Source organism: Leptodactylus fuscus, chromosome 6, assembly GCF_031893055.1.
Source record: "Leptodactylus fuscus isolate aLepFus1 chromosome 6, aLepFus1.hap2, whole genome shotgun sequence".
Classification (NCBI taxonomy): domain Eukaryota; kingdom Metazoa; phylum Chordata; class Amphibia; order Anura; family Leptodactylidae; genus Leptodactylus; species Leptodactylus fuscus.
The window spans coordinates 35,497,742-35,524,336 of NC_134270.1; the positions used below are offsets into that span (position 1 = coordinate 35,497,742).

General features: G+C 44.1%; 2 protein-coding genes across 3 annotated transcripts in view; both read right to left on the reverse strand.

The window, feature by feature from the left end:
- Nucleotides 1–1,603: 1,603 nt before the first annotated feature.
- Nucleotides 1,604–8,266, reverse strand: LOC142209471 (nicotinamide N-methyltransferase-like). Of its 2 annotated transcripts, none has more exons than XM_075278463.1 (3): nucleotides 8,116–8,266; nucleotides 6,361–6,568; nucleotides 1,604–2,224 (listed from the first exon to the last, which is right to left on the reverse strand). In XM_075278463.1, the coding sequence occupies exons 1-3, from the start codon at nucleotides 8,264–8,266 to the stop codon at nucleotides 1,777–1,779; spliced, it is 807 nt and encodes a 268-aa protein (XP_075134564.1). In that variant the 3' UTR covers nucleotides 1,604–1,776. The 2 variants fall into 2 exon arrangements, with proteins under 2 accessions (XP_075134564.1, XP_075134563.1); XM_075278462.1 differs by having other exon boundaries at nucleotides 1,604–2,227.
- Nucleotides 8,267–20,137: 11,871 nt separating this feature from the next.
- Nucleotides 20,138–26,595, reverse strand: part of LOC142210513 (nicotinamide N-methyltransferase-like) — a 29,877-nt gene continuing 23,419 nt past the window's right edge. The window contains exons 3-4 of the mRNA XM_075279717.1: nucleotides 24,640–24,847; nucleotides 20,138–20,567 (exon numbers count right to left, since the gene is read on the reverse strand). Of these exons, the coding sequence (XP_075135818.1) occupies nucleotides 20,138–20,567; nucleotides 24,640–24,847 (638 nt within the window). The remainder of the gene's footprint in view (nucleotides 20,568–24,639; nucleotides 24,848–26,595) is intronic.

The following is a 26,595-nucleotide window of genomic DNA, read 5'->3' on the forward strand; positions in this document are numbered from 1 at the left end:
TCTATATCAATACTATAAAAAAAAAATAATTTACACCTTAATAAAATAGTGCACAACAAGCGGTCCTACAACCAAATAATAAAAGATTATGGCTGCCAAAATACAGAGAACCAAACATTAGGGTTGAGCGATCGTGGAAAAGATCGGATTCCGATTGGCGATCAAGAAAATTTCACGATCGCGATTAGAATTCCGAACACGATCTTTTTAGGTGGGATCGAGATCGGTGATTATTTCCCACAAGGCTTTGCTACTGGCCAAACAATGTTCATTCTGAGCAGAGTGTATACTTCGTGTGAAGGCTCACTGCAGTTCCATAGGAATGAATGGAAGCAGCCAGCACACAGCCTTAACCCCTTGCGCGCCAGCTGCATCCATTCATTCTAATGGGAGACTAGCTAACATCTCTATTAGCTACTTACCTGCAGAGATGGCTGGTCCGGTGCCCAGTGTTCTCGGTCTTCTTCGCCTCACTGCCCCTGCCTCCCAGGTTAGTGTTAAAGACCTAGGAAGAAGGCGGGGCTTGTGACTTAGGAGAGTGTGGGCGGGTACAGGGCGGGGAGACGTAACGTCTCCCCTCCAAGTACACGCCCACACTCTCCTAACCCACCCACACTCTCCTAACCTGGGAGGCAGGGGGCAGCGAGGCGAAGAAGAACGAGAACACCGGGCACCAGACCAGCCATCTCTGCAGGTAAGTGGACACCAGGGGGGACTAAGTAGCCAGAAGATTGAAAAAAAAATCCTCTTGCTACTACGTGATTAAAAAAAAATCACTACACAGCGTGGATTCTAACAATTAAAGCGTTCAATTGTTAGATTCCTTTCTGTATTGTGAATAGGATCGTTTTTAAAATGCAATCTCCAATTAGTAAAATCCCATTGAATTGCATTGAGATCGGAATTGGGATCGAGATCGGGTTCGAATGAAAAATGATCGGAAATCGGATTTCAAAATCGATCCTGAAAAGTCAAGATCGGCTCAACCCTACCAAACATTAAGTGGGTGCACCATTATTGCTAAAAGGGGCTGATCCTTAAGGAGATTATCCCTTAAAGCGTCTCTATCACTGGATATTCGCTAGATAAACATATGCCTGTCCTGCTAATCATTTGTTAAAAGACCCCCCATTTTAATGAATTACCTTTTAAACATATATGTAAATGAGCCCTCTGTGCACCGTGGGCGTTCCCGTGCACCCCTCACGTCATACTCTATTCACGCCCTCCTCTCTTGTTTCTTGTAAGTAAGCCCCTCCTCCTGCTTTCGATTCACAGCCTCTGTCTCTTCCCTGCTAGTGGCACAGGACCCGTGATGACGTCACTACAAGGTCCTTTGTCGTCTTCTAATTAGTGATTATGCAGAGCAGGGGCTGCAGCTCCCTTTTTCTATCATAGCATAGATCTACTGTACACATGGAGCTCTATAATAGACACAGGGAGCTGCAGCCGTTCTCTGTATAGATCACTACTTAGAAGACGACTAAGGACCTTACAGTGACGTCATCACCAACAATAAATATTGAAATCGCCTCTCCTATATGTGTCCTTTTGTACCAATCCAATGGTTTCATTGTGTATTTTAGCTTTTCAAGGGTTTTGCTAGCATGTATGGCTATTGTATGGACTATTTTAATTAGAAATCGGAGTCCTAAAGGAAATTTGAGCTAATAAAGGGGGACACATCAGTTTTTCGATTTACTGCAATACAGATCTCTATGGCAGCTGTCTGATTTATATCAAGGATCAAAGCCTATATATCTGGTGCTCAGCTGTCTAAATACAGCTTGTCTCTTTCTGTGACTTACGGGCATGGACATAATAATAGCTGTCATGATTACTGATGTCCATCCATGACTTTTCAGTACGAGCAATCACCTTCAGTTTAACTATTTCATACCCGGCTTTTTTAATTACGCTTTCCAGGTCATCCTTAGTTAAGGAAAGCCAGGAAAACTTTGTCTTACCAGTATGATAGAAACTACAGTTCAGAACACCCAGAAGTAGAATGTGACCTCCGGGTTTAAGTAGCTTCTGAAATTTTTTCAGTAGATTGGTATAGGCTTCCAGATCCTTACATGGCCCCTCCAAGCACAGGCAGCTAAGGAGACAGTCGGCTTCGGGCATGGGCTCATTTCCATACGGCTTCTTCGCAAGTCCATCGCACTTCACCACTTTAGTTACTTTTCTCCTCAGCGTTTCTTCCTTTTTTTCCCAGTTTTCACTGCTGGCAAAGTTTAGACATATATTTTGATTACTTTTTAATCATTATGTCTGATGTACCCCTCCGCCGCCCTGGTTCTTACGGGGTTATTGCCCAAAAATAAGATTATCACAGGGAATCCTGTTGCGAAGGTCCCCAATGATAAGCTGCAATCTGTGACAGAATCTGACTACAAGTGTTCCAATATCCTACGGTCAGAGAGGGTCTTACCAGACAAGGAACCTAAGCAATGGAATGGCGCCCCATAGATCAACCACACTAGGGGGGTAGTATACTATAGCGGGATAATCAGGATGCAGTATATTATGTGTGGGGACACTAAAGAAACCTTATACTATACTAGCTGGTACCCGCGACTTCGTCTGCGGTGATTGTAGCAGTGGGTATATACAGGCGCGGGTAGGGTTTTCGTACTGTGTGTAAGGTAAGGGATATGAAATGTAACTTTGTATCTTGTTTTTCTGAGAATACGTGAGACTTTTCTGTTGAATGTAATTTGTATTTCAGCTGCTATACGGTGTTCTGAGAAACTGTACATAGTGTCTTTAGGACAGAGGTATTACAAGTGAATATACTTCGATATACGACATTGTATGATTTGTTATTTTCCACCAGTACATGTAAGTTTTGGGCACAGGATACTCTTGAGCAAGCAACATAAAGTCTGGCCCTGTGCATGACAGTTTAGTAACTCCATGCGCCTCTTATTAATAGCAATTAACCCCATAATGTCCCTCACATTAACCCCTGTGTAAGAGTCACTGATATGTGAGAGACTTGGAGGTAATAATTAAGTATCTTCATTATTGAGGTCTTTTATTAGTACCTCCATATGTCTCACATATTAGTAACCTTTATATGGGGCACACAGGGGTTAATATGAGGGGCATGATGGGGTTAATTCCTATTAATGTGAGGCACATGGAGTTACTAACACTAAACTAATAACCCCAAATGCCTGACATTAATGAGAACAGTAATCCTATGTACCTGTGTGTTTTTCAGTTTCACTTTGCTAGCAGCTTCCTCTCCTCCTCGGGGAATCTTTGCAGGATGCAGACCACTATAGCAGGCACAGACCTGAGCGATTAAGCTCCACCCCCTGGGTTTCCTGCACCCCTCTCAAAGGGGAGTGTCCTTATGCCTCAGCTCTAGCAGAGCACTGTGCTCGGACTTCATTTAACTCTTGCAGGTCCTGTGCTGCTGGCATGCCAGTGAAATATGGCAGGAGTGCCACTCTTGGCAGGTGTGCCAGGGGTTGCTGACCTCTGCTGTAGAGGGTAATATGAATTTTGTGGCTTGCTATGGTCCAAAGTGTGTGAGATTGCAGAGATGGTGATTTGAGTTTGGGTTTTGTGGGGGTCCTGGGAAAAACGTATGTGCGCTATTGTGACGAAAAGTAGCCTATTGCGCAATCCAGTGTAGTAACTATGTTTGTGGAAAATTTCAGCCAAATCGGTGCAGCGGGTTTTGCGTGATTGAGGAACAAACATCCAAACACAAACTTTCATGAAAAAAAGCAAGCAGTATGCAATGTGAGGGCGCCCTGGAGAAACATTAAGGAAGAACCCCAGGTATAATTTTGCTTGGGACTCCAAACATTCCAAATCTAACCCTGCCTATAGTGCACCCTCAAGTCAAAAAAGTATTATATAGTGCCATCAAAATCATCAGGTTGCTTGTGCAATGCATGGATGTTCTGAAGCTGCTTTCTACTCTTGCTAGTTGATGGAGTTCCGAAATGAGGGATCTACCTCAATTTTCACAGAAGTCCTTAACAGGGTAATTGAAATGGGTTCCTTACTCTTTTTGGGTGGTTGTATACAAAATTTCCTCCTTTTTTTTTTTTAAGTAAAACCAAAAGTGTGTACAGCGGGAAGGAGAAGTATATGGGCTAGTTCACACAGAGTTTTTTGCAGGTGGATTTTGACGTGGAATCCAACTCAAAATCCACCTGCAAAAAAGGCTCCCATTCACTTCAATGGGAGCTGCTCGCTTTTTTTCCCGCTAGCGATTAGTTTTTACTTTTTTCCTGCAGATTCCATGGCTGAGTCAGCCACAGGGTCCATGGCTCAAGACTCACTCCCGATTAGGCCCATTCAATCGGGCCTAATCAGGAGCAGGATGCCGTGACTGGATGCCAATACACTGCATCGGCATCCCGTTGCATTAGCCATGTGGAGAATTTACACGACGGAAAAGGTTTCTGCCATGTGAACAGACCCTAAGGGTAAGTTCACATGGAGTATTTTGGTCAGAATTTTGAGGCCGTATCCGCCTCAAAATTCTGACCAAAAAGACTTTGATTTCAATGGGAGCCGCTCAGGTCTTTTTTCCGGGAGCCGGTTTGTTCTGGCTCCCGGAAAAAAAAAATGAGATGCTCATTCTTCAGGCCGTTTCGCCTCGCGATTTGGCCTCAAGACGCTCCTTCCCTCCAACTAGGCCCATTCATTGGGCCTAATCCGGAGCGGAGTGCGTGGCTGGATGCCTGTGCAGTGCACCACTTTCCGTCGTGGCTACCCAGTTTTTGTAGCCTCCTCCTCAGGTTCCGGACCAAAAACCCCGTATGTACTTCCACTAAGTCTTTTTATATTTACAATTCTTTTTGAATCCACTTCTGGTTTCGGCACAAAAATGTACAAGAAAAACTGTGACAAAAACAGCATATATTTTTTCTAAAACACTGAAGCACATTTATGAATACTGCTGAACTTTGAAGTTTTAGATATATTTATGAATCTGTCATACGGACCTTCATAAATTTGGAGAATTCCTAGAAGCTCCATAATTCGGACTCATCATGAGACAAATATTTGGCACAAAACTTGTGGACAAAAAAAACTGTCTTGCAGGCTTTAAATAAAAAATATTTGGCGCATGCATCAAAGACCTTACAATTCTTGGCACAACGTCAATAGGTACAAATCATCTCTCGCTTACTGATGAGACAAATATGTTGCGCACAATGGGAATTTATGGCACACAATGTAAATTATCGTAAATTTGGGGCACTATTGTAAACTTGGTCTACTTTGCACAGGAATTATGCGCCTTATTTGTTCTTCTTTGTTTCATAAATGTGTTGTAAAGAGAGACACTTCTAAACCGCGCCCATTTTTGGGCACATTTTTCAAAAGTGTTGAGCCTGTTGTATTATTCTGTTCTTTCTGGTGCACGCTGTTCAAAAATATGTCATAATGCTCCATAAATTTTGGGGTCAGAGTAGACAGAAATACTTTGGACTTCTATTGATAAATGTGCCCCACCTTGCAGGGGTGAACCTACCCCTTTCGCCGCCCGAGGCGAACTACAGAAAGCCCCCCCCCCCCCAAAGGAGGGAGCGGGGCAGAGGGAGTGTGGCGCCGTGAAGGGGGTGGGGCAAAGCAAAGAGGGTGGGGCTTAGTGGCGTTCGCAGGCAGAGAGCAGGCACGGAAAGGACCTGCTCTCTGCCTGAGCGTGAGGGGAGACTGCTGGAGCAGCGCTGCTTCAGCGGTCTCCCCAATCCACTGCTCGGTGCTAAGCCAGTCCAGGACAGCTTGTCCTGGACTGACTTAGGTAAGCAAAAATGCCGCCCTCCCTGGGGCCTTGACATAGCGCCGCCTGAAGCGGTTGCTTCAGGTCGCCTCATGGGAGGTGCGGCACTGCCACCTTGTATGAAACAACCCTCAAGAAGTCTTAGGGCTAGGTCATACGGAGTTTTTTGGGCCGGATTTTGACGCGGAATCCGCATCAGAAATCAATGAGAGCCAGTCATTTCCTTTTTCCGCGAGCGGTTTGTTCCTACTCACGGAAAAAAGAAGCGACATGCTTATTCTTCAGGCGGATTCCGCAGCTGAATCAGCCGCATACATCCGCCTCGCAACACTCCCTCCTGACTAGGCCCATTCATTTGGGCCTAATCCGGAGCGGAATGCACTGCAACGGCGGCTAGCTGTTTTTCGGACCGGAATCTGAGGCAGCCTCCATGTCAAATTCTGGTCCAAAAAACGCTTATTTTGGAGACAGCTTTTGGAGTCATGGCATCCAAATATACTAAATTTCTTTTTTTATTTTCTACTTACAACTTTTTGGCTTCATGATACTAGAATTTATCTCCCACCTTTTTATATTTTATCACTTTATTTCCCGTGACGTACCTGTTACCTTCCAGTTCACACACATATTTAACAATATGAGTCCAGTCTAAGGCATCCGGGTCCTTTCTCAGCCACTTTTCTAGTTGCTGTCGGTTTTGTTCAAGAAAATCTGAGGTTATTATGATGTCGAACGCTTCACAAGCAGAGAGCAGATGGTAAATTGTGGGCCCAGCTCCAAAGTCGATGAGTACGTGTCCATTCACACCTCCTTAAAAATAAAACCCAGTACAAGCACATTTATCTGAATGCACCCTAAGTGTCAATACTAAACATAGAAATGGGGCTTACTGACTCATGTCCTACTAAAGACAAGGCGGAGAGGGGAGGGGAGGATGCGGCTCCAGACAGTTGTCTTATAGTCAAATATGACAGTGAAAAAGGAAGGGGGAGGGCATGTCTGAGCTCCTGGGACATACAGAGAATATATCTTTGTTTTATATTTCTGAGGTCCAAGGGAAAGGAGGAGATGAAGAGGGGAAGTGCTGATATACATTTGTGTAATTTCTGTGTTTAGTGTTCCTTCAATTATTGCACAGAGGTGGTGACTAGTAAGGCTCTGGATGATGCCTACACAGTGGCCATGACTAGTAAGGCTCTGGATGGTGCCTTCACAGTGGTCATGACTAGTAAGGCTCTGGATGGTGCCTACACAGTGGTCATGACTAGTAAGGCTCTGGATGGTGCCTACACAGTGGTCATGACTAGTAAGGCTCTGGATGATACCTACAAGGTGGTCATGACTAGTAAGGCTCTGGATGATACCTACAAGGTGGTCATGACTAGTAAGGCTCTGGATGATGCCTACACAGTGGTCATGACTAGTAAGGCTCTGGATGGTGCCTACACAGTGGTCATGACTAGTAAGGCTCTGGATGATGCCTACAAGGTGGTCATGACTAGTAAGGCTCTGGATGATGCCTACAAGGTGGTCATGACTAATAAGGCTCTGGATGATTCCTACACAGTGGCCATGACTAGTAAGTCTCTGGATGATGCATACACAGTGGTCATGACTAGTAAGGCTCTGGATGATGCCTACACAGTGGTCATGACTAGTAAGGCTCTGGATGATTCCTACACAGTGGTCATGACTAGTAAGTCTCTGGATGATGCATACACAGTGGTCATGACTAGTAAGGCTCTGGATGATGCCTACAAGGTGGTCATGAGTAGTCAGGCTCTGGATGATGCCTACACAGTGGTCAGTGGTCATGATGCCTACACAATGGTCATGACTAGTAAGGCTCTGGATGATGTCTACACAATGGCTTGGTTTGGTAATTAAGTGATTAAGGAGTCTTACTAATGCTTCTCACATACACCATGATGGTAACTCAATTCTGCCACCAGTGGCACCTTTTACCTGACAAAGTTGCCAAATTAACTCTGATTTTGCTGATATTTGATCTCATTTTTCTGATGATCCTTTAGTCAAATGACTGGAACATCTAAATACAGGTAAATAGAGGTGTGTCCTTTCTTACGTTGTCCCTTGGCTGGGCATGTTCAGATATATGTGAGAAGAGATGACCAGCTTTACACGCTATCCCAAGCCAATATGCTATCTATCCTATAGTTGGCTATGTGCAGCCCCATGTGGTCATGTGGTGAGTTACACATTGTCAAAGGTTTTGCTAGTATGATGCATTTTATATTCAATTGCTTTTTTTATATAAGAAATTGGAGCCTTTAACCAAATTAGAGCATATAAATGCATAATCTGTAACACTAATTCATTATTAAGAAATCGTTTACCTGGACCAAATGTTTCATGCAGATTCTGCAAGGCAAAATTTGTCCATTCTCCATGAAGACGCCCTTCCTCAGAAGAATAGTACGTCTGGTAGTAATCTACAGCGTTAAAATCATCAATATACGTTTGTGGGCTGGAGTATGATGAATGCATGTTAGTATCTCCTCCGAATAAGCCGGTCTGCTTCACTTGAATGCTGGTTACGAATGAGAAAAGCAATCTGATACTTAGAGATTTAGCAGATCCATGTGGGATTGGCTTTGCCCAAATGTGACACTGGTTTTATACCTCCCTTATGAAATTTTGCCAGCAGTTAGCTGTTCATGATGGAAAACTACTGAGCTAATCCTGAGCTATGATATGTTGTAATTATTCGTTTTTAAGGTCACAGAGCTTTTGCAGTAAAGGAAAGTCTGTGATTTTTTTTTTTTTTTCATGAGCAGTGGCACGACAATTCCTGAACAGTCCTTGACCGGCACCAGCACCTCATTGTATACCAGAGGTTTTACAAGAATTGTTCATCAATGTGACTGTCGGTGTTGCTTTGGGTCTCTGAACGGGCCATAGCTTGTTTTGCCAATACATCACTTGAGGCTTTGCACCTGTCATTTATTTAGGTGCTGTCCTGCACCTTTGTGGGTCCTTGTAACTAATACACTGCTAACCTTAAAGGGATTCTACCATTAAAACCCTTTTTTTTGTGGATAAGATGTCGGAATAGCCTTTAGAAAGGCTATTCGTCTCTTACCTGTAGACGTGGTCTCCGCTGTGCCGTTCCTTAGAAACACCGGTTTTTACCAGTATGCAAATGAGTTCTCTCGCAGCAATGAGGGCGTCCCCACCGCTGCCAGAGAAGTGTCTCCGAGCGCCACCTCCTTCTTCGTCCGCAGCGTCATCTTCAATGTCTTCTTCCGGCGCCATTAACAATGTAATGGCATGGAGACAAAAACACAAGGAACATAAACCTACAGGATACATACATATAGAGGAAGAGGGGAGGGAAGGGATACGCAAGCAGGTCTAAAGAGAACGGTGTAGTACGGTCATATCCTGAAGGCAGAATGAAGCAAAACTGTAAAATAGAGTCCAGTGAGATGGCCTAAACAAGGAGGCAGTGATACATAACCCATAACCATAGATACAGAAGAGACAGCGGAGAGGAAGTGATCAGTTCATAGAACAGTGTGGGCTCGCCAACCAACAGCCCCAGGTGAGCATATATTTAGATAATGAGAAGTTGCCAAATGCAATGGTCCTTTCATAGCAATGTGTGGCATCAATTAGGGCCAAAAGATCTTGCAAAGAGGGAGGGATAGACTGTTTCCATTTCCAAGCTATAATTAGCTATGCCATCAGTAACATTTTACAGGTCAGCTTACAATGTGGTGGAGGGATGAAGTCCATCTCCAAATTGAGCAACACCAGCTGGGGAGCACCTCAAATAGAGCTACTCATGAGGCCATCCAAGAGATCGAAGACTTCTCTCCTATAATGGGTGATAGAGATGAGCGAGTAGTATTCGATTGAGTAGGTATTCGATACAATACTACGGTATTCGAAATACTCGTACTCAATCGAATACTACTCGCTATTCGCAGTAAAGATTCGATTCAGAACTAGCATTGATTGGCCAAATGCTATACAGTGTATAACATTCAGCCAATCAACAATGGTTCTGCAGCAGGCTCGTCTTTGCTAGTAGGGAGAGCAGGCAGCTTGCGGTTATGCGGGAGCTGACTTTTTTTCATAGGAATGCATTGACCAGCATTGATTGGCCGAATGCTATACAGTGTACAGCATTCGGCCAATCACTATTCGACTAAAGGAGAGTCACCAAGTCCACGAGTAGCAGGAGGAGAGTGTTTAGGAGGAATGAAGTGCATTTGAGGAGTGTTGAGGAGGAGCGCTGTGCCATTAAAGCGCACGGACCCCATAGACTATGGGCTGGTTCACATTAGCGCTTGCCTCCCGTCTGGAAGGAGTCCGCAAGAGGACCCCCCCGAATGGAGTATCAGCGCGGGCAGTGCGATGCAAGCACATGGAGCCCATTATATGCTATGGGGTCTGTGTGCTTAACTGTCCAGCACTTGCAGTTGCGCTGATATTCTGTTTGGGGGGGTCCTCCTGCGGACTCCTTCCAGACGGGAGGCAAGTGCTAATGTGAACCGGCCCTTACTCGTCCTGCATAACCAGCATTGATTGGCCGAATACTACACAGTGTACAGCATTCGGCCAATTAACTCTGGTTCTGCCGAAGTCTTGTCTGTGACGAGGCAGAGTCTAAGATCGGACCACTATGAAGACGTCTGTGGTCCAATCTTAGACTCCGCCTCGTCACAGACGAGCCTCCGGCAGAACCAGCGTTAATTGGCTGAATGCTGTACACTGTATAGTATTTGGCCAATCAATGCTGGTTCTGCAGGAAAAGTAAGGGCCTGTTCACATTAGCGCTTGCCCAAACAGAATATCAGCGCAACTGCAAGTGCTGGACAGTTAAGCACACAGACCCCATAGCATATAATGGGCTCCGTGTTCTTGCAACGCACTGCCCGCACGAATGATTCATGCGGGCAGTGCGCAGTAAGCACACAAAGCCCATTATATGCTATGGGGTTCGTGTGCTTAACTGTCCAGCGCTTGCAGTTGCGTTGATACTCCGTTCGGGGGGGTCCTCCTGCGGACTCCTTCCAGACGGGAGGCAAGCGCTAATGTGAACCAGCCCATAGTCTATGGGGTCCGTGCGCTTTAACGGCACAGCGCTGCTCCTCAACACTCCTCAAACGCACTTCATTCCTCCTAAACACTCTCCTCCTGCTACTCTTGGACTTGGTGACTCTCCTTTAGTCGAATAGTGGTTTCCTCTGAAACAAGCATTTTTTCCAATAGACTATAATGGGATTTGATATTCGATTGAGTAGTCGAATATTGAGGCTCTACTCGAAACGAATATCGAATCTCAAATATTTCACTACTCGCTCATCTCTAATGGGTGAGTCAAGGGACGAAGTCCAAAAAATGTGGAGTAACAAACCCACTCTACCACATAGCCTCCAACAGGAGAAGGACTGCTAGAACACCTGGTGTAGCCGAGCCAGGGAAAAATACCATCTGAGAATAAGCAGTCTCTATATGGAGCTACATGTGAGAGAAGTATGAAGCAAGCTAAAGGATCTCTGCCACTCACTAGCAGTCCCCGACCTGTCAAGACCCCTCTCGCAAAGATGCAAAGGGTAAGTCTTCTGGGAGGAGGATCGAGGATAAATGGAACAATAAATCAGTCTGAGACCCTTCCGTAACATTTTAAGCAATAGCAAAACATCAGAGTTGCAGATCAGTGTGAAAGAGTCGTACGTCTGTAGAAAGTGCCTCAACTGAAGAAATTTTTAAAAGTCATATTTAGGAAAGTCAAATTCTCTGGATAGAGATAAATATTCCCTAAGTTTACCATCTTGGAAAAGTTGTGAGACAAAGCACAAATCCTTGGCAACCCGGCCATCCAGACACAAGAAGGGGACAAGCATGGAAAATACAAAGGGTGGAATCACAGACTTATCCAACAATGCCAGACAAGTGGGATGAGTGTGAGTATAACGCCAGTCAGTTATGGAGTATTTGGTAAAAGGAGAGCAGAATAATCAGTCAAATTGAACCAAAACTCTTAGCAGCGAAGTAAGATTTTTCAATGTGAGTGCAGTGTAGTTCCTTCTCTCGAGACATACCACCCACCGACAAGGACACCAAGGTGACAATATGATAATATGTTCAATTTATACTAAGATGAGTTAAATAAATCAATTAAATCAAGGGTGGTGCTAAGAGATGGGAGGGGTCTGTTAAGAACAGGATAATGTTGTCAACAAATAATGAGATAATATGGGGGAGGACTCATTATTACTGCAACTTGACTCCCAATAACAACCTGAGCTTGTACTGTTCATTCCTATTAGCCCACTAACTAAGGCAGAATGAAGACAGCACTGAGCCAATCCTCGTGTGATAATGTATGGGAAGATGGAGTGCAAAGCAATGATAAATGCTCATCTTCTTTGGTTGTGATGAGGTCACAACAACCAAATAGTATGAAGATAAACCCATAGTCATGCAGCAGCTGGATCCCCGTCTTTTGGACACTGAACTAGTAGATGCAGAGGACCAAACCAAAACCAAGTTGGTGGAGTTGGTGTAGAAGTGACCAGCGCTTACCCTGTCGGATGAATTAATCTTACTTTTTAAGGTCAAGCACACAACGCATTTCGAGGCATGCAAGCCTCTTTATCAAATGTAAAGAGGATGTTTAGTACATGCTTTCCAAATCAGAAGTATTTTTGTCACAGTTACAGAGGATGGTAAGTTGGGGAGGGGAGAGGTCTCATCACACTGTACTTGCTCTGCTTAGAGTCCTATTTAAGGGGAGCAAGTGATAGATCAGAGCTACTGTCCTCTTATACTGCATTGTCTTTGTGTATTGCTAAGTGATACAACTTCAGTCCAGACTCATTTGCCTCCTGCTTGTGAGAGGTTTCTTCCTATCAGCTCTTACAAGCAGCAGGCAGGGGTGAGCACTGTAAGGCTATGTTCACATGTGCATCACAGTATCTGTTGAAAATCACAGACAAAGGAGCAAAGAGAGAGAGGGGGCTGCCTATTTCATTGGGCAAAATGCTGTACATCATAACAAAAACTTGACTATCCACAACAAGTCGGGCATGATGTTCAGGGTGCTTCCCATAGAGGGCAGCCTAACAGAGGCACTGTCTCCCTGTTTACATCTTGGGAGACAGATTTGCATATTCCTCCCATGTTCACTTGCAGTGGAGCAACTATGGCTGTATAAGTCTCCACACACCTGAAAAGGTGGTCTCTCCCTAAGGATGGACGTTATCCCCATTATCCACAACATAGTCAATGTGGTCCATTGATTATATTCATGATATGACAGATCGTCTCAAATGGGATTTCAATTTTTCTACTCTTATAAAAGAACAGAAAAAAATAAATCCCACTGGAGATGTGATCTCAGCCCCAAGTCACATTTCCTAAATGTGGGTCAAGAGAGGTTCATAAATTAGCAGCTCGTACCAGTAAGAACTCACGTGTTAGCTCACTGCACCCTGGTCTCTTAGATTGAGAAAGTAGTACTTTATCCATGGAGTTACATATAAAGGTAGCAGAGAGGAACTTGGTGGAAAAGGGTTTGATAGATGCTGTCATTCTGTAGGTCACAAGAAGTCCTACACACAGTAGAGACCGTTTGCTCATGAGAGTAAGCTCTGAAAAGATGGCCAGATTGGTGGTCATATGACTCAGATGTCTGTAAGGTGGTGGAGAACAACCTCCTTAGTGTTGGTCATGTCCGACGTCGTCCATAACAAAAACATTTTAAATATATGGATGGACCTGAGCCGGAACGAAACAAGTTACACTGCGGGAATAGCGCTTGTACTGTAAGTTAGCATTATGTTTCCAAAAATGCTGGAGTGCTTCTTTAAAGGTTTCATTTTATTAACTCCGTATTCATGATAAAACCTGATCAGTCACTAAACAAAATTCTTCCTAAGGCTATGACTAGTCGTAAACAAACTTGTTAATCTTAGTATGCTGTGCTACGCCTCTTAGAGGTATGCCACTTCTATCTGTTGCATCAGGCTTCTGCAATGGCAGCGGTATGAAGACACAAGCTACATACTCTACAAGCTGTAAACATCTTTAGGGTGCGTCCAAAGCAACGAAAGCTATAGTGCCCCTGTACAGAGCCAGAAACAGTGAACCTTCCCTAGTATACATGATTGATGCATCAACCTGCTGAGGTCTCCATCCAAATATGCAGTATCAATGCAGAACCAGAAGAAGATGTCAGAATAAACTTTAAATAAGTAATCTATTTAATGTTTTCTAATTTTAGGAAGTTCTCTTTGATCCTTAATACTCCTCAGTGTTCCCTACAGTATAATATACTTCCAAAGGCTCCTCCTAACAGTATAATGGTCCACAGTGTCACCACACAATATATGACACACCTCATAACCATACCATAGTATGATTCTCCACAGTGGCCCCACACAGTATAATATACTCCTCAGAGCCCACCGACAGTATAATGCTCCAGAGTGGCCCCACACAGTATAATATACTTCTCAGAGCCCACCGACGGTATAATGCTCCACAGTGTCACCACACAATATATGACACACCTCATAACCATACCATAGTATGATTCTCCACAGTGGCCCCACACAGTATAATATACTTCTCAGAGCCCACCGACAGTATAATGCTCCACAGTGTCACCACACAATATATTACACTCCTCAGAGCCCACCCACAGTATAATGCTCCACAGTGGTCCAACACAGTATAATATAGTCCCAAACAGTGTAAATTTCCCTTCCATTGTCCAGACCCATGGAATTAATATAATAATGAAGAATCACTACTAAATTAATATAATAATATACAGCACCATGGAATTACTATAGTAATGTCTAGAACCATGGAATTAATAGAACAATTTACAGCGCCATGGAACTAATGGTTCCCTAAAACTATAAATAATTATTAATAATAATAATAATTTTTTATCGAAGGTCTCCGTCTGTGCCAATCAAAACACCAAGTGCACGAAAAAAGTGTGGGTGCCACACTAAAAAAAACGTGCCCAGGATGCTCGCCAAAAAACGCACCCTTCCCCTAAAGGGGAGAGAGGTTCCTGACTCAAACTCTTCCCCACAAGGACCAAAAGGTGACCGAGTGGGGTCGAGTATCCGAAAGGATGCAGGATGGCCCTACCAACATCCGTTTTCCCCCCGGGCTGCCACCACCAGGGGTACTCAGGATTACCAGTCGCCAAGTTTCTCTCCGGGCTGCCACCACCAGAGATACTCCTTGGCTCAGGCAAAGAGGTCTGCGCCTGCCCCGGTTCCCCAGGACAGGTCAGCTGACAGAGGGGAGAGACCCATTACAGGCCTCATCCCCAGACACCGTCAGGAAGCGTCCCAAAAGGGTACAGCATCCCTTCGTCGACACACAAAAAAGGTGACAGAGTGAAAAACAAACGTGAGAAAAACACTAAACAAGTGGTAAAGTGCCCATCAGAGCCCGGTTTACCGCCGGATCTATAAAAATTACTCCAATGCTGGTAAACCAGGCATTAAGGAGTGGGGTGCTTAAAATACTATTGCCACCTAGTGATCATTTCAAGCCATTGAGCTTCGCTGCCTTTCTCACCCGCAAACAACTATTAAATAACTGAATCAGTGTCCTCTCCTACTTATCCGATCTCGGCAATACTCTATTTTTAGTTTTTGTTAATTTTTTTTTTTTTTAAACACACCTAGAGGGCGTGGGAATGGAAGTAAAGATGAGACCTTCCAGTCACCAGAGCCTTCATGAGATGAATAAAACCTCTGATCTATTAGTGAAAGGTCTCACCAACCTAAAACAATACCTGGCAGAAATGAACCAGAGAGCCTAAATGGTTGAAAAGACAAGCAGTATGGAACACTCAATGGAAATGATTACATTAGGTTCCCACTAGCGTTTGCTCTCCGTTACTTGGGTCCATCAGTGGATCCGAACAATGGAGAACTGGAGAGCTACAACAACAGTAAAATATGGAGTGTGATGGAGCACATTGATAATAGTGAAGTCTGTCAGGACTATTCTTACGCTGATGTAGAGCGGACACTGCAACAGGGTTTCCAACAGAGACTCCAATGCAGATGTGAACAAAGCTTTACCTGCTTGTAAGTACAAGAAAAGCATAACAATACCATACCTCCCAACCGTACCTATTTCCGCGGGACATTCACAATTTCGGTTTCCTGCCCCGCGGTCCCAGTCAGCAGGAGGTATGTCCTGATTTCAACTCAGATCTGCGTCTGGAGGATGCAGATCTCAGTTGAATATATACACGACTAAAGCAAGGAGCTGTCATAGCTCAGCTCCTTGCTTTGCCGCGGCGCTCCAACTCTGTTAGTGACACTGCGGAGAGAGGGGCGGGGGAGCGAGGAAAAGGTGAGTATAAGTGGGTATTTGTGTTAAACATTGAGGTGGAACATAATGAAGGGGGTCCATGAAACTGGGTGCAGATGAAGGGGGGGGACGACATAAATATGGGGACATGAATCTGGGGGCAGAGATGGGGGGACATGAATCTGGGGCAGAGATGGGGGACATGAATCTGGGGCAGAGATGGGGGACATGAATCTGGGGCAGAGATGGGGGACATGAATCTAGGGGCAGAGATGGAGGGGGGCATGAAACTGGGGACAGAGATGGAGGGGACATGGAACTGGGGGAGAGATGGAGGGGGGACATATAATTTACGGGTGACTGTAGGAGGATTATAATGTGTGGGGGCACATGAAAAATGAATGAGAATGGGCGGAGTCAACATAAAAGTTGGTGGGGCTAAATTTGCCCACTTTGTCCCTCTTTCAGTTCTTAAAAAGTTGGAAAGTATGCAATACTGTCTACACTACCCTGGAAACCTACAAAAGAGATTTAGGAACAATCTGAGGATTGAAGGTCTCCCAGAACCAATTGTAGCAGAAGCAGTCAAAGGCTTTAACTGAAATATTTACCAATCTATTAGGTGAGGAGCATTCAGGCTAATAATAAGAGACACCTCAGAGGAACATCCAGCAACATTTGAGATCTGTACAATGACTTGAATATCCAGATGGAAGCCATGCATGTCGTCTTTCAGATACTCCCCATACCTAGTCCGGAGACCCAGTATATTAACCACAAACTACACAAGACAGCTCTCTCTACTAATACTCTAGGGCATGGGTAGGCAAACTTTTTTCTTTTGGCATGCTGATTTAAATTTAAAAAAAAAAAAAATCAAAGATTAAGGTCCTTGGAGTCAATAATTGTAAGACTGACGACCTCTATACTAAAGTCACATACCACAAACCATAGCACAAAAGTGCTGCCACCGGATGCTTTAAGATACATGTGTTTGCTGCTATTTCCTGGAACTGGAAAACTGGTACTTTTGCTTCAATGTAAAACTGCTTTCACATGGTGTGTTTTGCACCTAAAACAAATAATGCCTGTGTTTTTGTGCAAAAATACAACTTTATGCGGAATAATGTCCCATAGCGGCCCCTGTGCATGATATTATGTCCCATAGCGGTCCCTGAACACAGTATTATGTCCCATAGCCATAGCGGCTCCCACATACATTATTATGTGCCACAGTGGCCCCTCCACACTGTGTAATGTCCCATAGTGGCCCCTGCACATAGTATTATAACTCATAGCAGCCCCTGCATACGGTATTATGTCCCATAGCCATAGCGGTTCCTGCACACGGTATTATTTCTCATTGAAGACCCTAAATACGGTATTATTTTCCACAGTAGTAACACAGTATTATATTCCAACTTTTATAATATTCCATTTTTTGCCACTCACTAGCTATTATTCTACTGTGGGGTCTCTTCAAACCCTAGAGTATAATAAGTTGAGGTTATATGTTACTCTCCTTTCCTGCACTCTGCAGCGGCTCTGTTCTCTTCGATGCTTCTCCCTGAAGTCAGCTGATTGGGTTGCTTCAGCGTCACTATGTGTAATGATGCCGGAAGTGACGTCTGAGACCCTATCAGGGTTCTCTTCAGGCAGAAGCGCTGAAGAGAACTGAGCCACTGCGGAGCACAGGGAAGGTGAGTTAACAATGTTTTATCACCTCACCTGGGGCTCCGCTTATTATACGGGGGACTCTGAAAAGACCCCACAGTATAGTAATAGCAGTTTTGTTTTTAGGCCATGTTTGGTCCCATCGAAGCAGCTGGGTGAGGACGCTGGCTGTCGTGACAGGGAAACGTGCCTTGCATGCTACTCTTGGCATGCTTGTCGGAGGTTGCCGACCCCTGATCTAGAGCATGCTTGAACGTATGCCAAGAAAGTCCATTCCCAAGATTTGAGGGATAAAGCCTGATCTTCCGTTGTCTGAATATTCATCTGCTGCTGAGAGACTTGGTGTCAGTGTGTTGGAAAGAACAGTGAGTAGGATACAGTGAAGTTAAATATTAGCTTGTTTAGGTATTTATCTGGTCAGCGGCGGCCCTTAGGGAGCCCAGAAGCCCCTGCTTTGTTTTTTTAATAGGCTGTTAAACCCAGCAGGTAATGGGCCCAATTTACTTACATTACTGGCGTACATACATTCTCTGCTGTCCACAGGTAGCAGAGAGGAGTGACAAACTCTGCTGCCTGAAATGTATAGTGGTCGGGGAAACAGGCTTTCCCGGGCGCTATCATCGTGTTTCAAGGCCCCAGCCATCTTCAGCTGGCCACGGATCTCCTTCCCTTCTGAGTCCAGTCGCTGTCAAACCCCTGTGACTGCGATCATTACGGTACTGAGTTTGGTCTTTTTTCTATGATATGCTTCTTGGGAATCAGGAGTGTGCTCATATGATATTGATAACGTAGAATACAGTGCATTCTCCTAAATGGCCCTCCAGAGGGGGCTCTTCTATAGGCGTAGTAGAACTCACCAGCTTAAATTTTTGTAGCCCATCTAGATAGAATGCAATGAAACCAGTACAAAGGTCTGAAATAGTTTTGTTGTACTGTATAGACCTCTGTTTTGTTTTTGTTTTGTTTTTTTATGGAGTTTACATAGGGGTAAAATGTACAATAAACCTCAAAATTATCATCTAATAATATTTTATAATATGACCAGGAAACCAAAACCTACACAGCACATCCCAGCATGAGAGAACAATGTGCTGCAGAATTTATTTTATTATTATTTATTTTGCTTACACTAGGTTCACACTGGGGTTTGGCTTTCCATTCTTCGGGTCTGCTTGGGGAGCCAAAAAACAGAAAGTTAACCCACTTTAAAAAGAAACCTGAGAAACCCCTGGACCTCATAGACTATAACGGGGTCCACCAAGGTTCTGCCCGAAAAATGCAGAGTTTTTTAAGTGGGTTCTGGGATGGAAACCCCTGAAAGTATTATAAGCGCTGGAGTGAACCCCGCATTACTTGTATAACACCAACATATTCTGCAGCATTTTGCAGACATTGACTAGGACTTCACTTGCTGTCTGTGGGATAGAAATTATGGTTAGCAAATTTACCTCCCTTTGGCATACAGAGAGTCACTGACCAGAGAGAAACAACACACTGACACATGGGTGACAAGCGCTCAAAATTGAGACCCTCGACATGGTTTATTTAAAGTAAAGTCCTGAGGCTTCACCCCTTACACCCCTCACAGATTCTCGATTGGGTTCAAGTCCGGAGAATTTGCTGGCCAAGGGAGTACGGTAAACTCATCCTGGTGCTCCTCGAACCACGCACGTACATTGCGAGCTTTATGACACTGGATTCACACCAGCGTCTGGACTCTGTCATGCAGAGTCCGGCCATGAGCGCCAGTGAGTGTTTTGAGCTCTCCGTGTCGAAACAGTTTTTTTAAACCGGACACAGAGTACTGCATGTCCGACTCTGTGTCCGGTGTAAAAAAAAAAAAACAATTTCACCACGGAGAGCATAAAACACTCACCAGCGCTCACGGCGGACACTTTTAAAAGCCATTCAAATGAATGGGTTTGAAAGATGCCGGCAGGTTTCCGTCTCCTGCCCAGTTTTGTGCAGGAAACGGAAACCTGCAGAACGGACTCCCGGGTGCAGATGTGAACGAGCCCTGACACGTCGCATTGTCCTGCTGGTAGATGAAATCACCCTGAGGAAAAACAATTCGCACGTAGGGGTAAGCATGGTCCGCAAAAGATAGATGCATACTTGTGTTGATCCATCGTGTATTCCACAATGATGAGTGCACCCAGATGGCTGATGACACGTGCCTTCTGCCATTGGTTATTTAACGTTGACGTCAAAAGTAGGCGGTGGTCACATTAATATGACTGGACTGTGTATAAAGAAGGTCTCCAAAACCTTATTCACCTTTATTATTACCCCAAACCTTGTACATGTATTATACAATCACACACCAAAGCATGCAAATATAGCCAAGTCTCCAATAAATGGTGGCAGAACAATTCAGTGTTATTTCAGTTTACGGGCATGAATAAAATATTTACCTTCAAAATCAGCAAAATCCTTCTTTGACTTATTAATACGCAGCGCATACACAGCTTTTTCAATATGATAACCAGTTTCTTTGAAGGACGTCTCCAGATCTTCCTTTTTGGAAGACATTACAGTAAAGCGCTTTTCACCAGCATGATAGTAGGTACCATTCAACGTACCAAAAATCATAAGGTGACCTCCGGGTTTTATCAAGTCTTGGAAGTTTTTCAGAACATTACGGTATGATTCTATGTCTTTACACACAGGTTCAAGACAAAGGCAAGACAGGAGACAATCAACTGGTGGCACAATGACCGGATCATAAGGGTTTCTCTTCAGAGCGTCACATATCAGGACTTCTTTCACCTTACTGCGGAGTTTCTCAGCTTTTTTCTCACAATCCTCCCTATAAACATACAAGAATAAAATTAAGTTGTTTATTGTGTGATACTAAAATGATATATGAGACATGTGATTCCAGAACGAAACACCAGATTGAAAGAAATTGTTTTCATGAGTCTTATCAGGGCAGAAGGACATTATTGGGGAGGGTTTTCCACTCGTGGCCTCTCCCGATGAGCCTGAGCCTAAGCTGTGTATTACATAACTGACCATGCTACATAAAGGGTAAGCAATAGGCCATTAAGATCTCCTTGGTTGAAAAGAGGAACTTGCTCTAGCGCCACACTTTGGAAGGTAGCGCCCTTTAGATCAATGCATATACTGAAAACATAGCCTTAACAGTATGACTCCTCCAAAAGGAAGAAGGATCCATCCACAGACAACTGTTTTAAGGTTATTGCCTCTTTGCAGTATAGAAGGGGTACTTTATCTCATTAGGCAGACACCACCATATGGCATATAGGAACTTACTAGATAGTGCATGCTAACCTAGAGTCTGAGGAAAAGTGTTATATGAGCCTCAGAGCAACAACCCTGCCTGCGCCACCGGTCAGACTCTGTACCTTGCTAACATTCACCTTGGACTGGATACTGGTAGAGGCTTAGCAGCCTAAGCAAGGAAAATACGGACTGTCATCTATACCAACTCAGCCCTAACACATTGGTAAATGTTGCAAGAAGTGTACCTCAAGTAAAGTTGCAAATGATCCTGTTTCTGCATACCTTGCGTTTCCTGAGTCTTATTCCTGCACAACCACAATAGGCACTCCAACTCCCAACTGGAAGAATTGGATGCGTTCATTGTCAACATGACAAGTTCAAGTGCCACTACTCCTTGCTTCCGGGCTTCCTCCAATGGGTGGCTGTGAGCAGTGGTGGCAGCAGTTATAGGACTAGTGGTAATGTCATTACAGTATAGAACATGATGGACCAGACTAGAGGAGATGTCTGACTGACTGCTGGCAGTGGTGGTGGTAGCGGTGACAACATTAGTGTGAGTACAACATGATGGACCAGCTCACTGAAAATGTTTCACAGCAGTGGCAGCATCCGTGGCACTGTCAGTACAGTATAGTATAAAACATGACGGATCAGGGTGCAGATGTATGTTAGCTGCTGTTTGTCCTGTTGACTTTGTAAAGTAAAAAAATAAAATAAAAAATCCCTCTTTGGACGCAGGACATATTCCCCCATTTTGACTTTAGGAGGGCTAAAAACATGGCAATCCAGTAGTCAGTAATCCATGGCAATCCAGTAGTCATCTTGCTCGATGCTAACCACCAATGCTTATCACTAGATAAGCAACTAAGCGTGCATTTTGCAATGTTTGTCACCATGTACATGGACCCAGGGGTTTGTCATGATTGGTCTTGGCCATCGTCATTATCATCATCATTTGCAAAGAAATAAGGGTATTCCTCATCACCTTTCTGTGAAATATCACTACCTGCCATGCACATCAAAGTACCCTTCCTCCGCCACAAATGTGTTAGTTGTGGATGTGGCCTGCCTCGAAGAAGGACCACAGGATGGAGGAGTAGGAAGGTTTTGCTGACTTGTCACTAAAAACTCTATTTTTCCAAATAAATGAGCTAGTAATGTATATAAAATCCCTACATAGTAGATGACAGCACAAAGCCGCCACCATCAGCAGAGCTACCCGTGCAGAGGAGCAGGAGTCACAATATTACTTTGCTATGACTGGGATGAGCAAAATCTACATTTTCTTATTACAATCCCGTGACTACTGGAGGTGATGCCAAGACCAAAAGTAGTATTTCTGTTACCATTCACATTCAAAATATTACTTAGAATATTATCTTTTTTGCACTGTCCTCATCCTTTGCTGTGTTTTTTCCCAGATATTTTACAGATTTTATTTTACTCTTAATTGATTGGTAAATTTGGTAATGTGGTAAATTATTTACATCTATCTAATCTATTCTATTGTCTTTACTCTCTACTATTTCCTATCGGTATTTTTTTTTAGATTTTTACACTGTCCCTGCTGTGGTCTCTCTGCTTTCTTCTCCACAAAATGGCTCGTCTATGGGTATTCTCTTATATAGTAACTATCCCATCATCAGTGATCTCTGCACCCACCGTCCCTCACGACAGTCAAAGATGCTGATGTAAGGGATTATTAGAAAGTCCACCTAGTTCATAGACAATGTCTACTGAAGCTCCTGCCCTCTCAGCTGGCAGTGGCAGCATTTTTGCTGGTCCATATGAAACAAATCAGGGCTCGTTCACATCTGCGCCCGCTCTCCGTTCTGCAGGTTTCCGTTTCCAGCACAAAACAGAGACAGGAGACGGAAACCTGCAGGACTCTTTCTCACCCATTCATTTTAATAGGTGAGAAAGCTGTCCGGCTGTGAGCGGCGGTGAGCTTTTTATGCTCTCCGCCGCGAAACCGTTTTTTTTAATCCGGACACAGAGTCGGACATGCAGTACTCTGTGTCCGGATTTTAAAAAAACGGTTTTGTGGCAGAGAGCATAAAACGCTCACCGCCGCTCTTGGCCGGACCCGGTCTGTGGTTTCCGTTTTGTTGCATGCAGAAGACGGAAACCACAGAACGGAGTGCTGAACGCAGGTGTGAACCTAGTGTCACAAACGTTTCAGTTTCATTTGGAACCAAATGGTTAGTGTATTTTGGATCAAGTGAGATTAATCGTGAAGCAGTTCACCAATCTCTAGTGAGTGTCATTTCTTTTATTATGTTACCCTATGGTCCTTATGGTACTACCAAAAACATCTGAGTGGCCTGTCGGTACCTAGTCTCTATAAATATCACATCACTGTCAGAATCTCAAAAATTTGTGCCATTTACAATGAGATTGATTGCCCACAATGGATAGCCCTGAAATCAACTCTGGTCACCCCGACCTCACTTCAGATTCTCTTATGAACTCCACAGTCAACCTCACACCCACTCCCAGCAACAGCCAAGGTAACTACTTAGATTTCTACAATTGTGGCGGAGAGTCCATTTAGCTTTCAGCTCCCCCTGTTTTCTAACCCTATTTTACCTCCTTGCTTATCCTAAGGTGTTCACTTGGCAGAGATGCTCTAGGTTCAGGGTTCTCCATGACTTTCTTTATGACAGGTGGATCTTCACCAAAGATTACATAATTTGTACATATTCCACGCCTTCCTCAGAATTGTTTACAACTACCCAGGTCTTTCATTTTTTGTGCTCACTCTCCCCGCTTAACCCTAAGATTACCCCCACAAGTTTCAGGAGGCTATGCTTGTATAGAGCAGCAATCAGCGACCTTCTCTCAAGATTTTACATAGAATCTATTTGGTCTACACTAGATTACATGGTTTTTACCCTACAGTCTCTCTGCTTTGTTTTCGTGGCTTTGGGTGATACTCTTCATATTTGGTGGACTAACCCTATAGCACATCACTTTTGGATGACAATTCATAGACTGACTTAAAGACACCTAGGATTCACAATACCACTGTCTCCACCAGTCTTTCTGCTTGGCCATCTGCTTTCCGATATGCACAATTCAATTTGTTTCAATTTATATTGCTTTCAGCGAAAACCCATATTACCTCCAACTGGAAAAAACCAAACCTTTCTTTGTCGGAGGTCATTGATCACGTGGACAAGGTCATGCTCCACGAGAAAATTAATGCCATGATATCTGATAATTGTCCATACTTCAACAAGGTTTGGTCCCTCGGAGTTGACAAGTCCAACACCCCAGGCCTCTCATACTGTTTCCAACATCAATATATTTCTGGATACGATCGTTATAATTCTCCCTGGCCAAGACTCTCCACTTCCCCCCAACATAGGGTCCCTAGTTCTGACTTCATCTTCCTTTATTCCTTTTGCTCCTGGTTGTGCAGATTTTTTTGGGTTTTTTTTTATCCCCCTTTACTCTATAAGCTGTACTGTTTGAGTTCACATTGTCTTACTTCTGTTGTATACTATGTACATTTTGAGTTAATGACTTCCTTTTACCACTGTCATTTCATTACCTGTCTATTCTATTCTATACTGGTATACAATAAATACCTTTGAAACTAACTTAACATAAACTTGAAAAGGAAGCAATACCTGTTTCCTTCCAGCTCACAAACGAACTTGATAAGGTGAGTCCAGTCAAAAGCATCTGGATCCTTCTTCAGCCATTTCTGGAGTTCAATAAGGTTTTCTTCAAGGAGATCTGAGGCAATGATTTTATCAAACACTTCACAAGCCGAGAGGAATTGATGAATGGTGGGTCCAGTGCCAAAATCAAGCAATGTCTCCCCTCTTACTCCACCTTAAAAGATAACAGAGACAGAGATTACCTTGGTACTAATACTACAACTACTACTAATACTAAGGGCCCCTTCACATGGCATAAGCGCTCGGCTCATTCCAAGCCATACACGCGAGCGCTTCTAAACACTTCCCATTCACTTCAATGGGAGCGCTCGTAAAGCCGGCTTTACACGCGCTCCCATTGAAGTGAATGGGAAGAGATTAGAAGCGCTCGCGTGTACGGCTCGGAATGAGCCAAGCGCTTACGCCGTGTGAAGGGGCCCTTATACTAGGGATTTTGGAGAGAAACTACTAGATCTGTACGTAAGTTCTCCGTATCCCATACATAAATTCATCTATTTCAATCCATTACCACAAAGGTGGATGTATGTCATAAGTTACTCCTTAGGCAAAAGACTGGTAGGACAGATGTGTCCCCTCCTTACCTTTTCTTGTGAATGGACATGGCTATAACATGTGTAAGAAAGAACTATTCTATTACTATGAGGCGAGTGTACGGATTAGAACTGCTGGGGGTGAAGCCAAGTAAAAGACATGGGTGATGAGGGGCTTGGTTGCCTACAGGGGTGTAACTAGATCCCATACTAAACCTTCATAGCAAACATTTGAATGGCTCCTCCTACCTTGAACATGAACATTTATGAGTCACATTTGAAGGTTATTGATACAAGATTTTTCTTTTAAGTACGCTCTGACCCTTACAAGTTTAGGAAAAATGTTAAAAACAGTCAAGCTCTTTTTAGGAGACTTAGGTATTGTTAGGACTCCCGTAGAATTGAATAGAGAAAACTGTACATGTGCGGTCTCCTCTCTGCTCACCGCAGGAATACAATGCGAGTCAGGTGAACCCAATTTTGAGATAGATGTGAATATGCTACATCCGAATGTGATCTAGGCTTCCAGTCGTACAGTAGATTTTGTTAGGAGTATTTAGGTTCTTTAATTTCTATTTTTCTTACCTGGGGAGTTTTTGGCTGCGCAGTGTCTGGGGTGGCATCCTGGCGCTGCGGGGTTGTCCTGTCGTGAGTATTGGTGCACACCTTCTGACTTGCACGTGCGCACTGATTGTAGGCAGCTTTATCTCCTGGTTGATTAGTCTGTCCTCCCATTTGCACCTGAGAGGAGTGGTCTCTACTCTGTATTTAAACCCATGCCTCCCATGGTTCTGTGCTGAGTGTCTCTTTTACAGAGCTAGGCCTTAGCAGGAGGAGTAGGTGGTTATCTTGGATAGAGGAAGTTCCGTGGTTGGTTTTTTGGGAGGTTTGGGTGAACGAGTTGGTTTGTGTGTTTTCCCTTCTGTGTTCACCAATCCTCCCTCTGTGTATAATTGACTGTGTGAGTGAATTGCCTTATCCTTTGATTTCTACTCAGTTTCCCTGTGTTTGTTTCCTAGTGTAAGGTTCCTTCCCATATTGGTTTGGGGGAATCCTTTCCCACATTTTTCCTGTGTGCTGCTTGTGTTGTTAGTCAGCGCACACCCTTGTCAGTCCCTGTCAGTAGCAGCTTCACTTGTTCGTTAGGGGTGACCCCCTTTAGTCTCCAGTCCCTAGAGGTCTTATAGGGCCTTCCTTCTCCCACTTCCCTCTAGGCCTACGGAATCAGTGAGAGAGGAAGCTTAGCCTGAGTACAGCCGACCCACACCCGTGAGGCAGGGACCGGGATAGCTAGTGGGAGTAGTGCAGGGCGAGATTCCCTACTGCTATCCCTTAGCCCCGTTGCAGCTACCTGGACTGACATAACAGATTT

Bases quoted from the DNA above. Each gene is read 5' to 3' on its own strand.
- LOC142209471 (XM_075278462.1), bottom strand. From the start codon at position 8,266: ATGCATTCATCATACTCCAGCCCACAAACGTATATTGATGATTTTAAC. The intron at 6,569-8,115 runs GTAAACGATTTC...TTTATTTTTAAG, and splicing joins GCATGAAACATTTGGTCCAG to GAGGTGTGAATGGACACGTA. The intron at 2,228-6,360 runs GTACGTCACGGG...AAACTTTGCCAG, and splicing joins TGTGAACTGGAAGGTAACAG to CAGTGAAAACTGGGAAAAAA.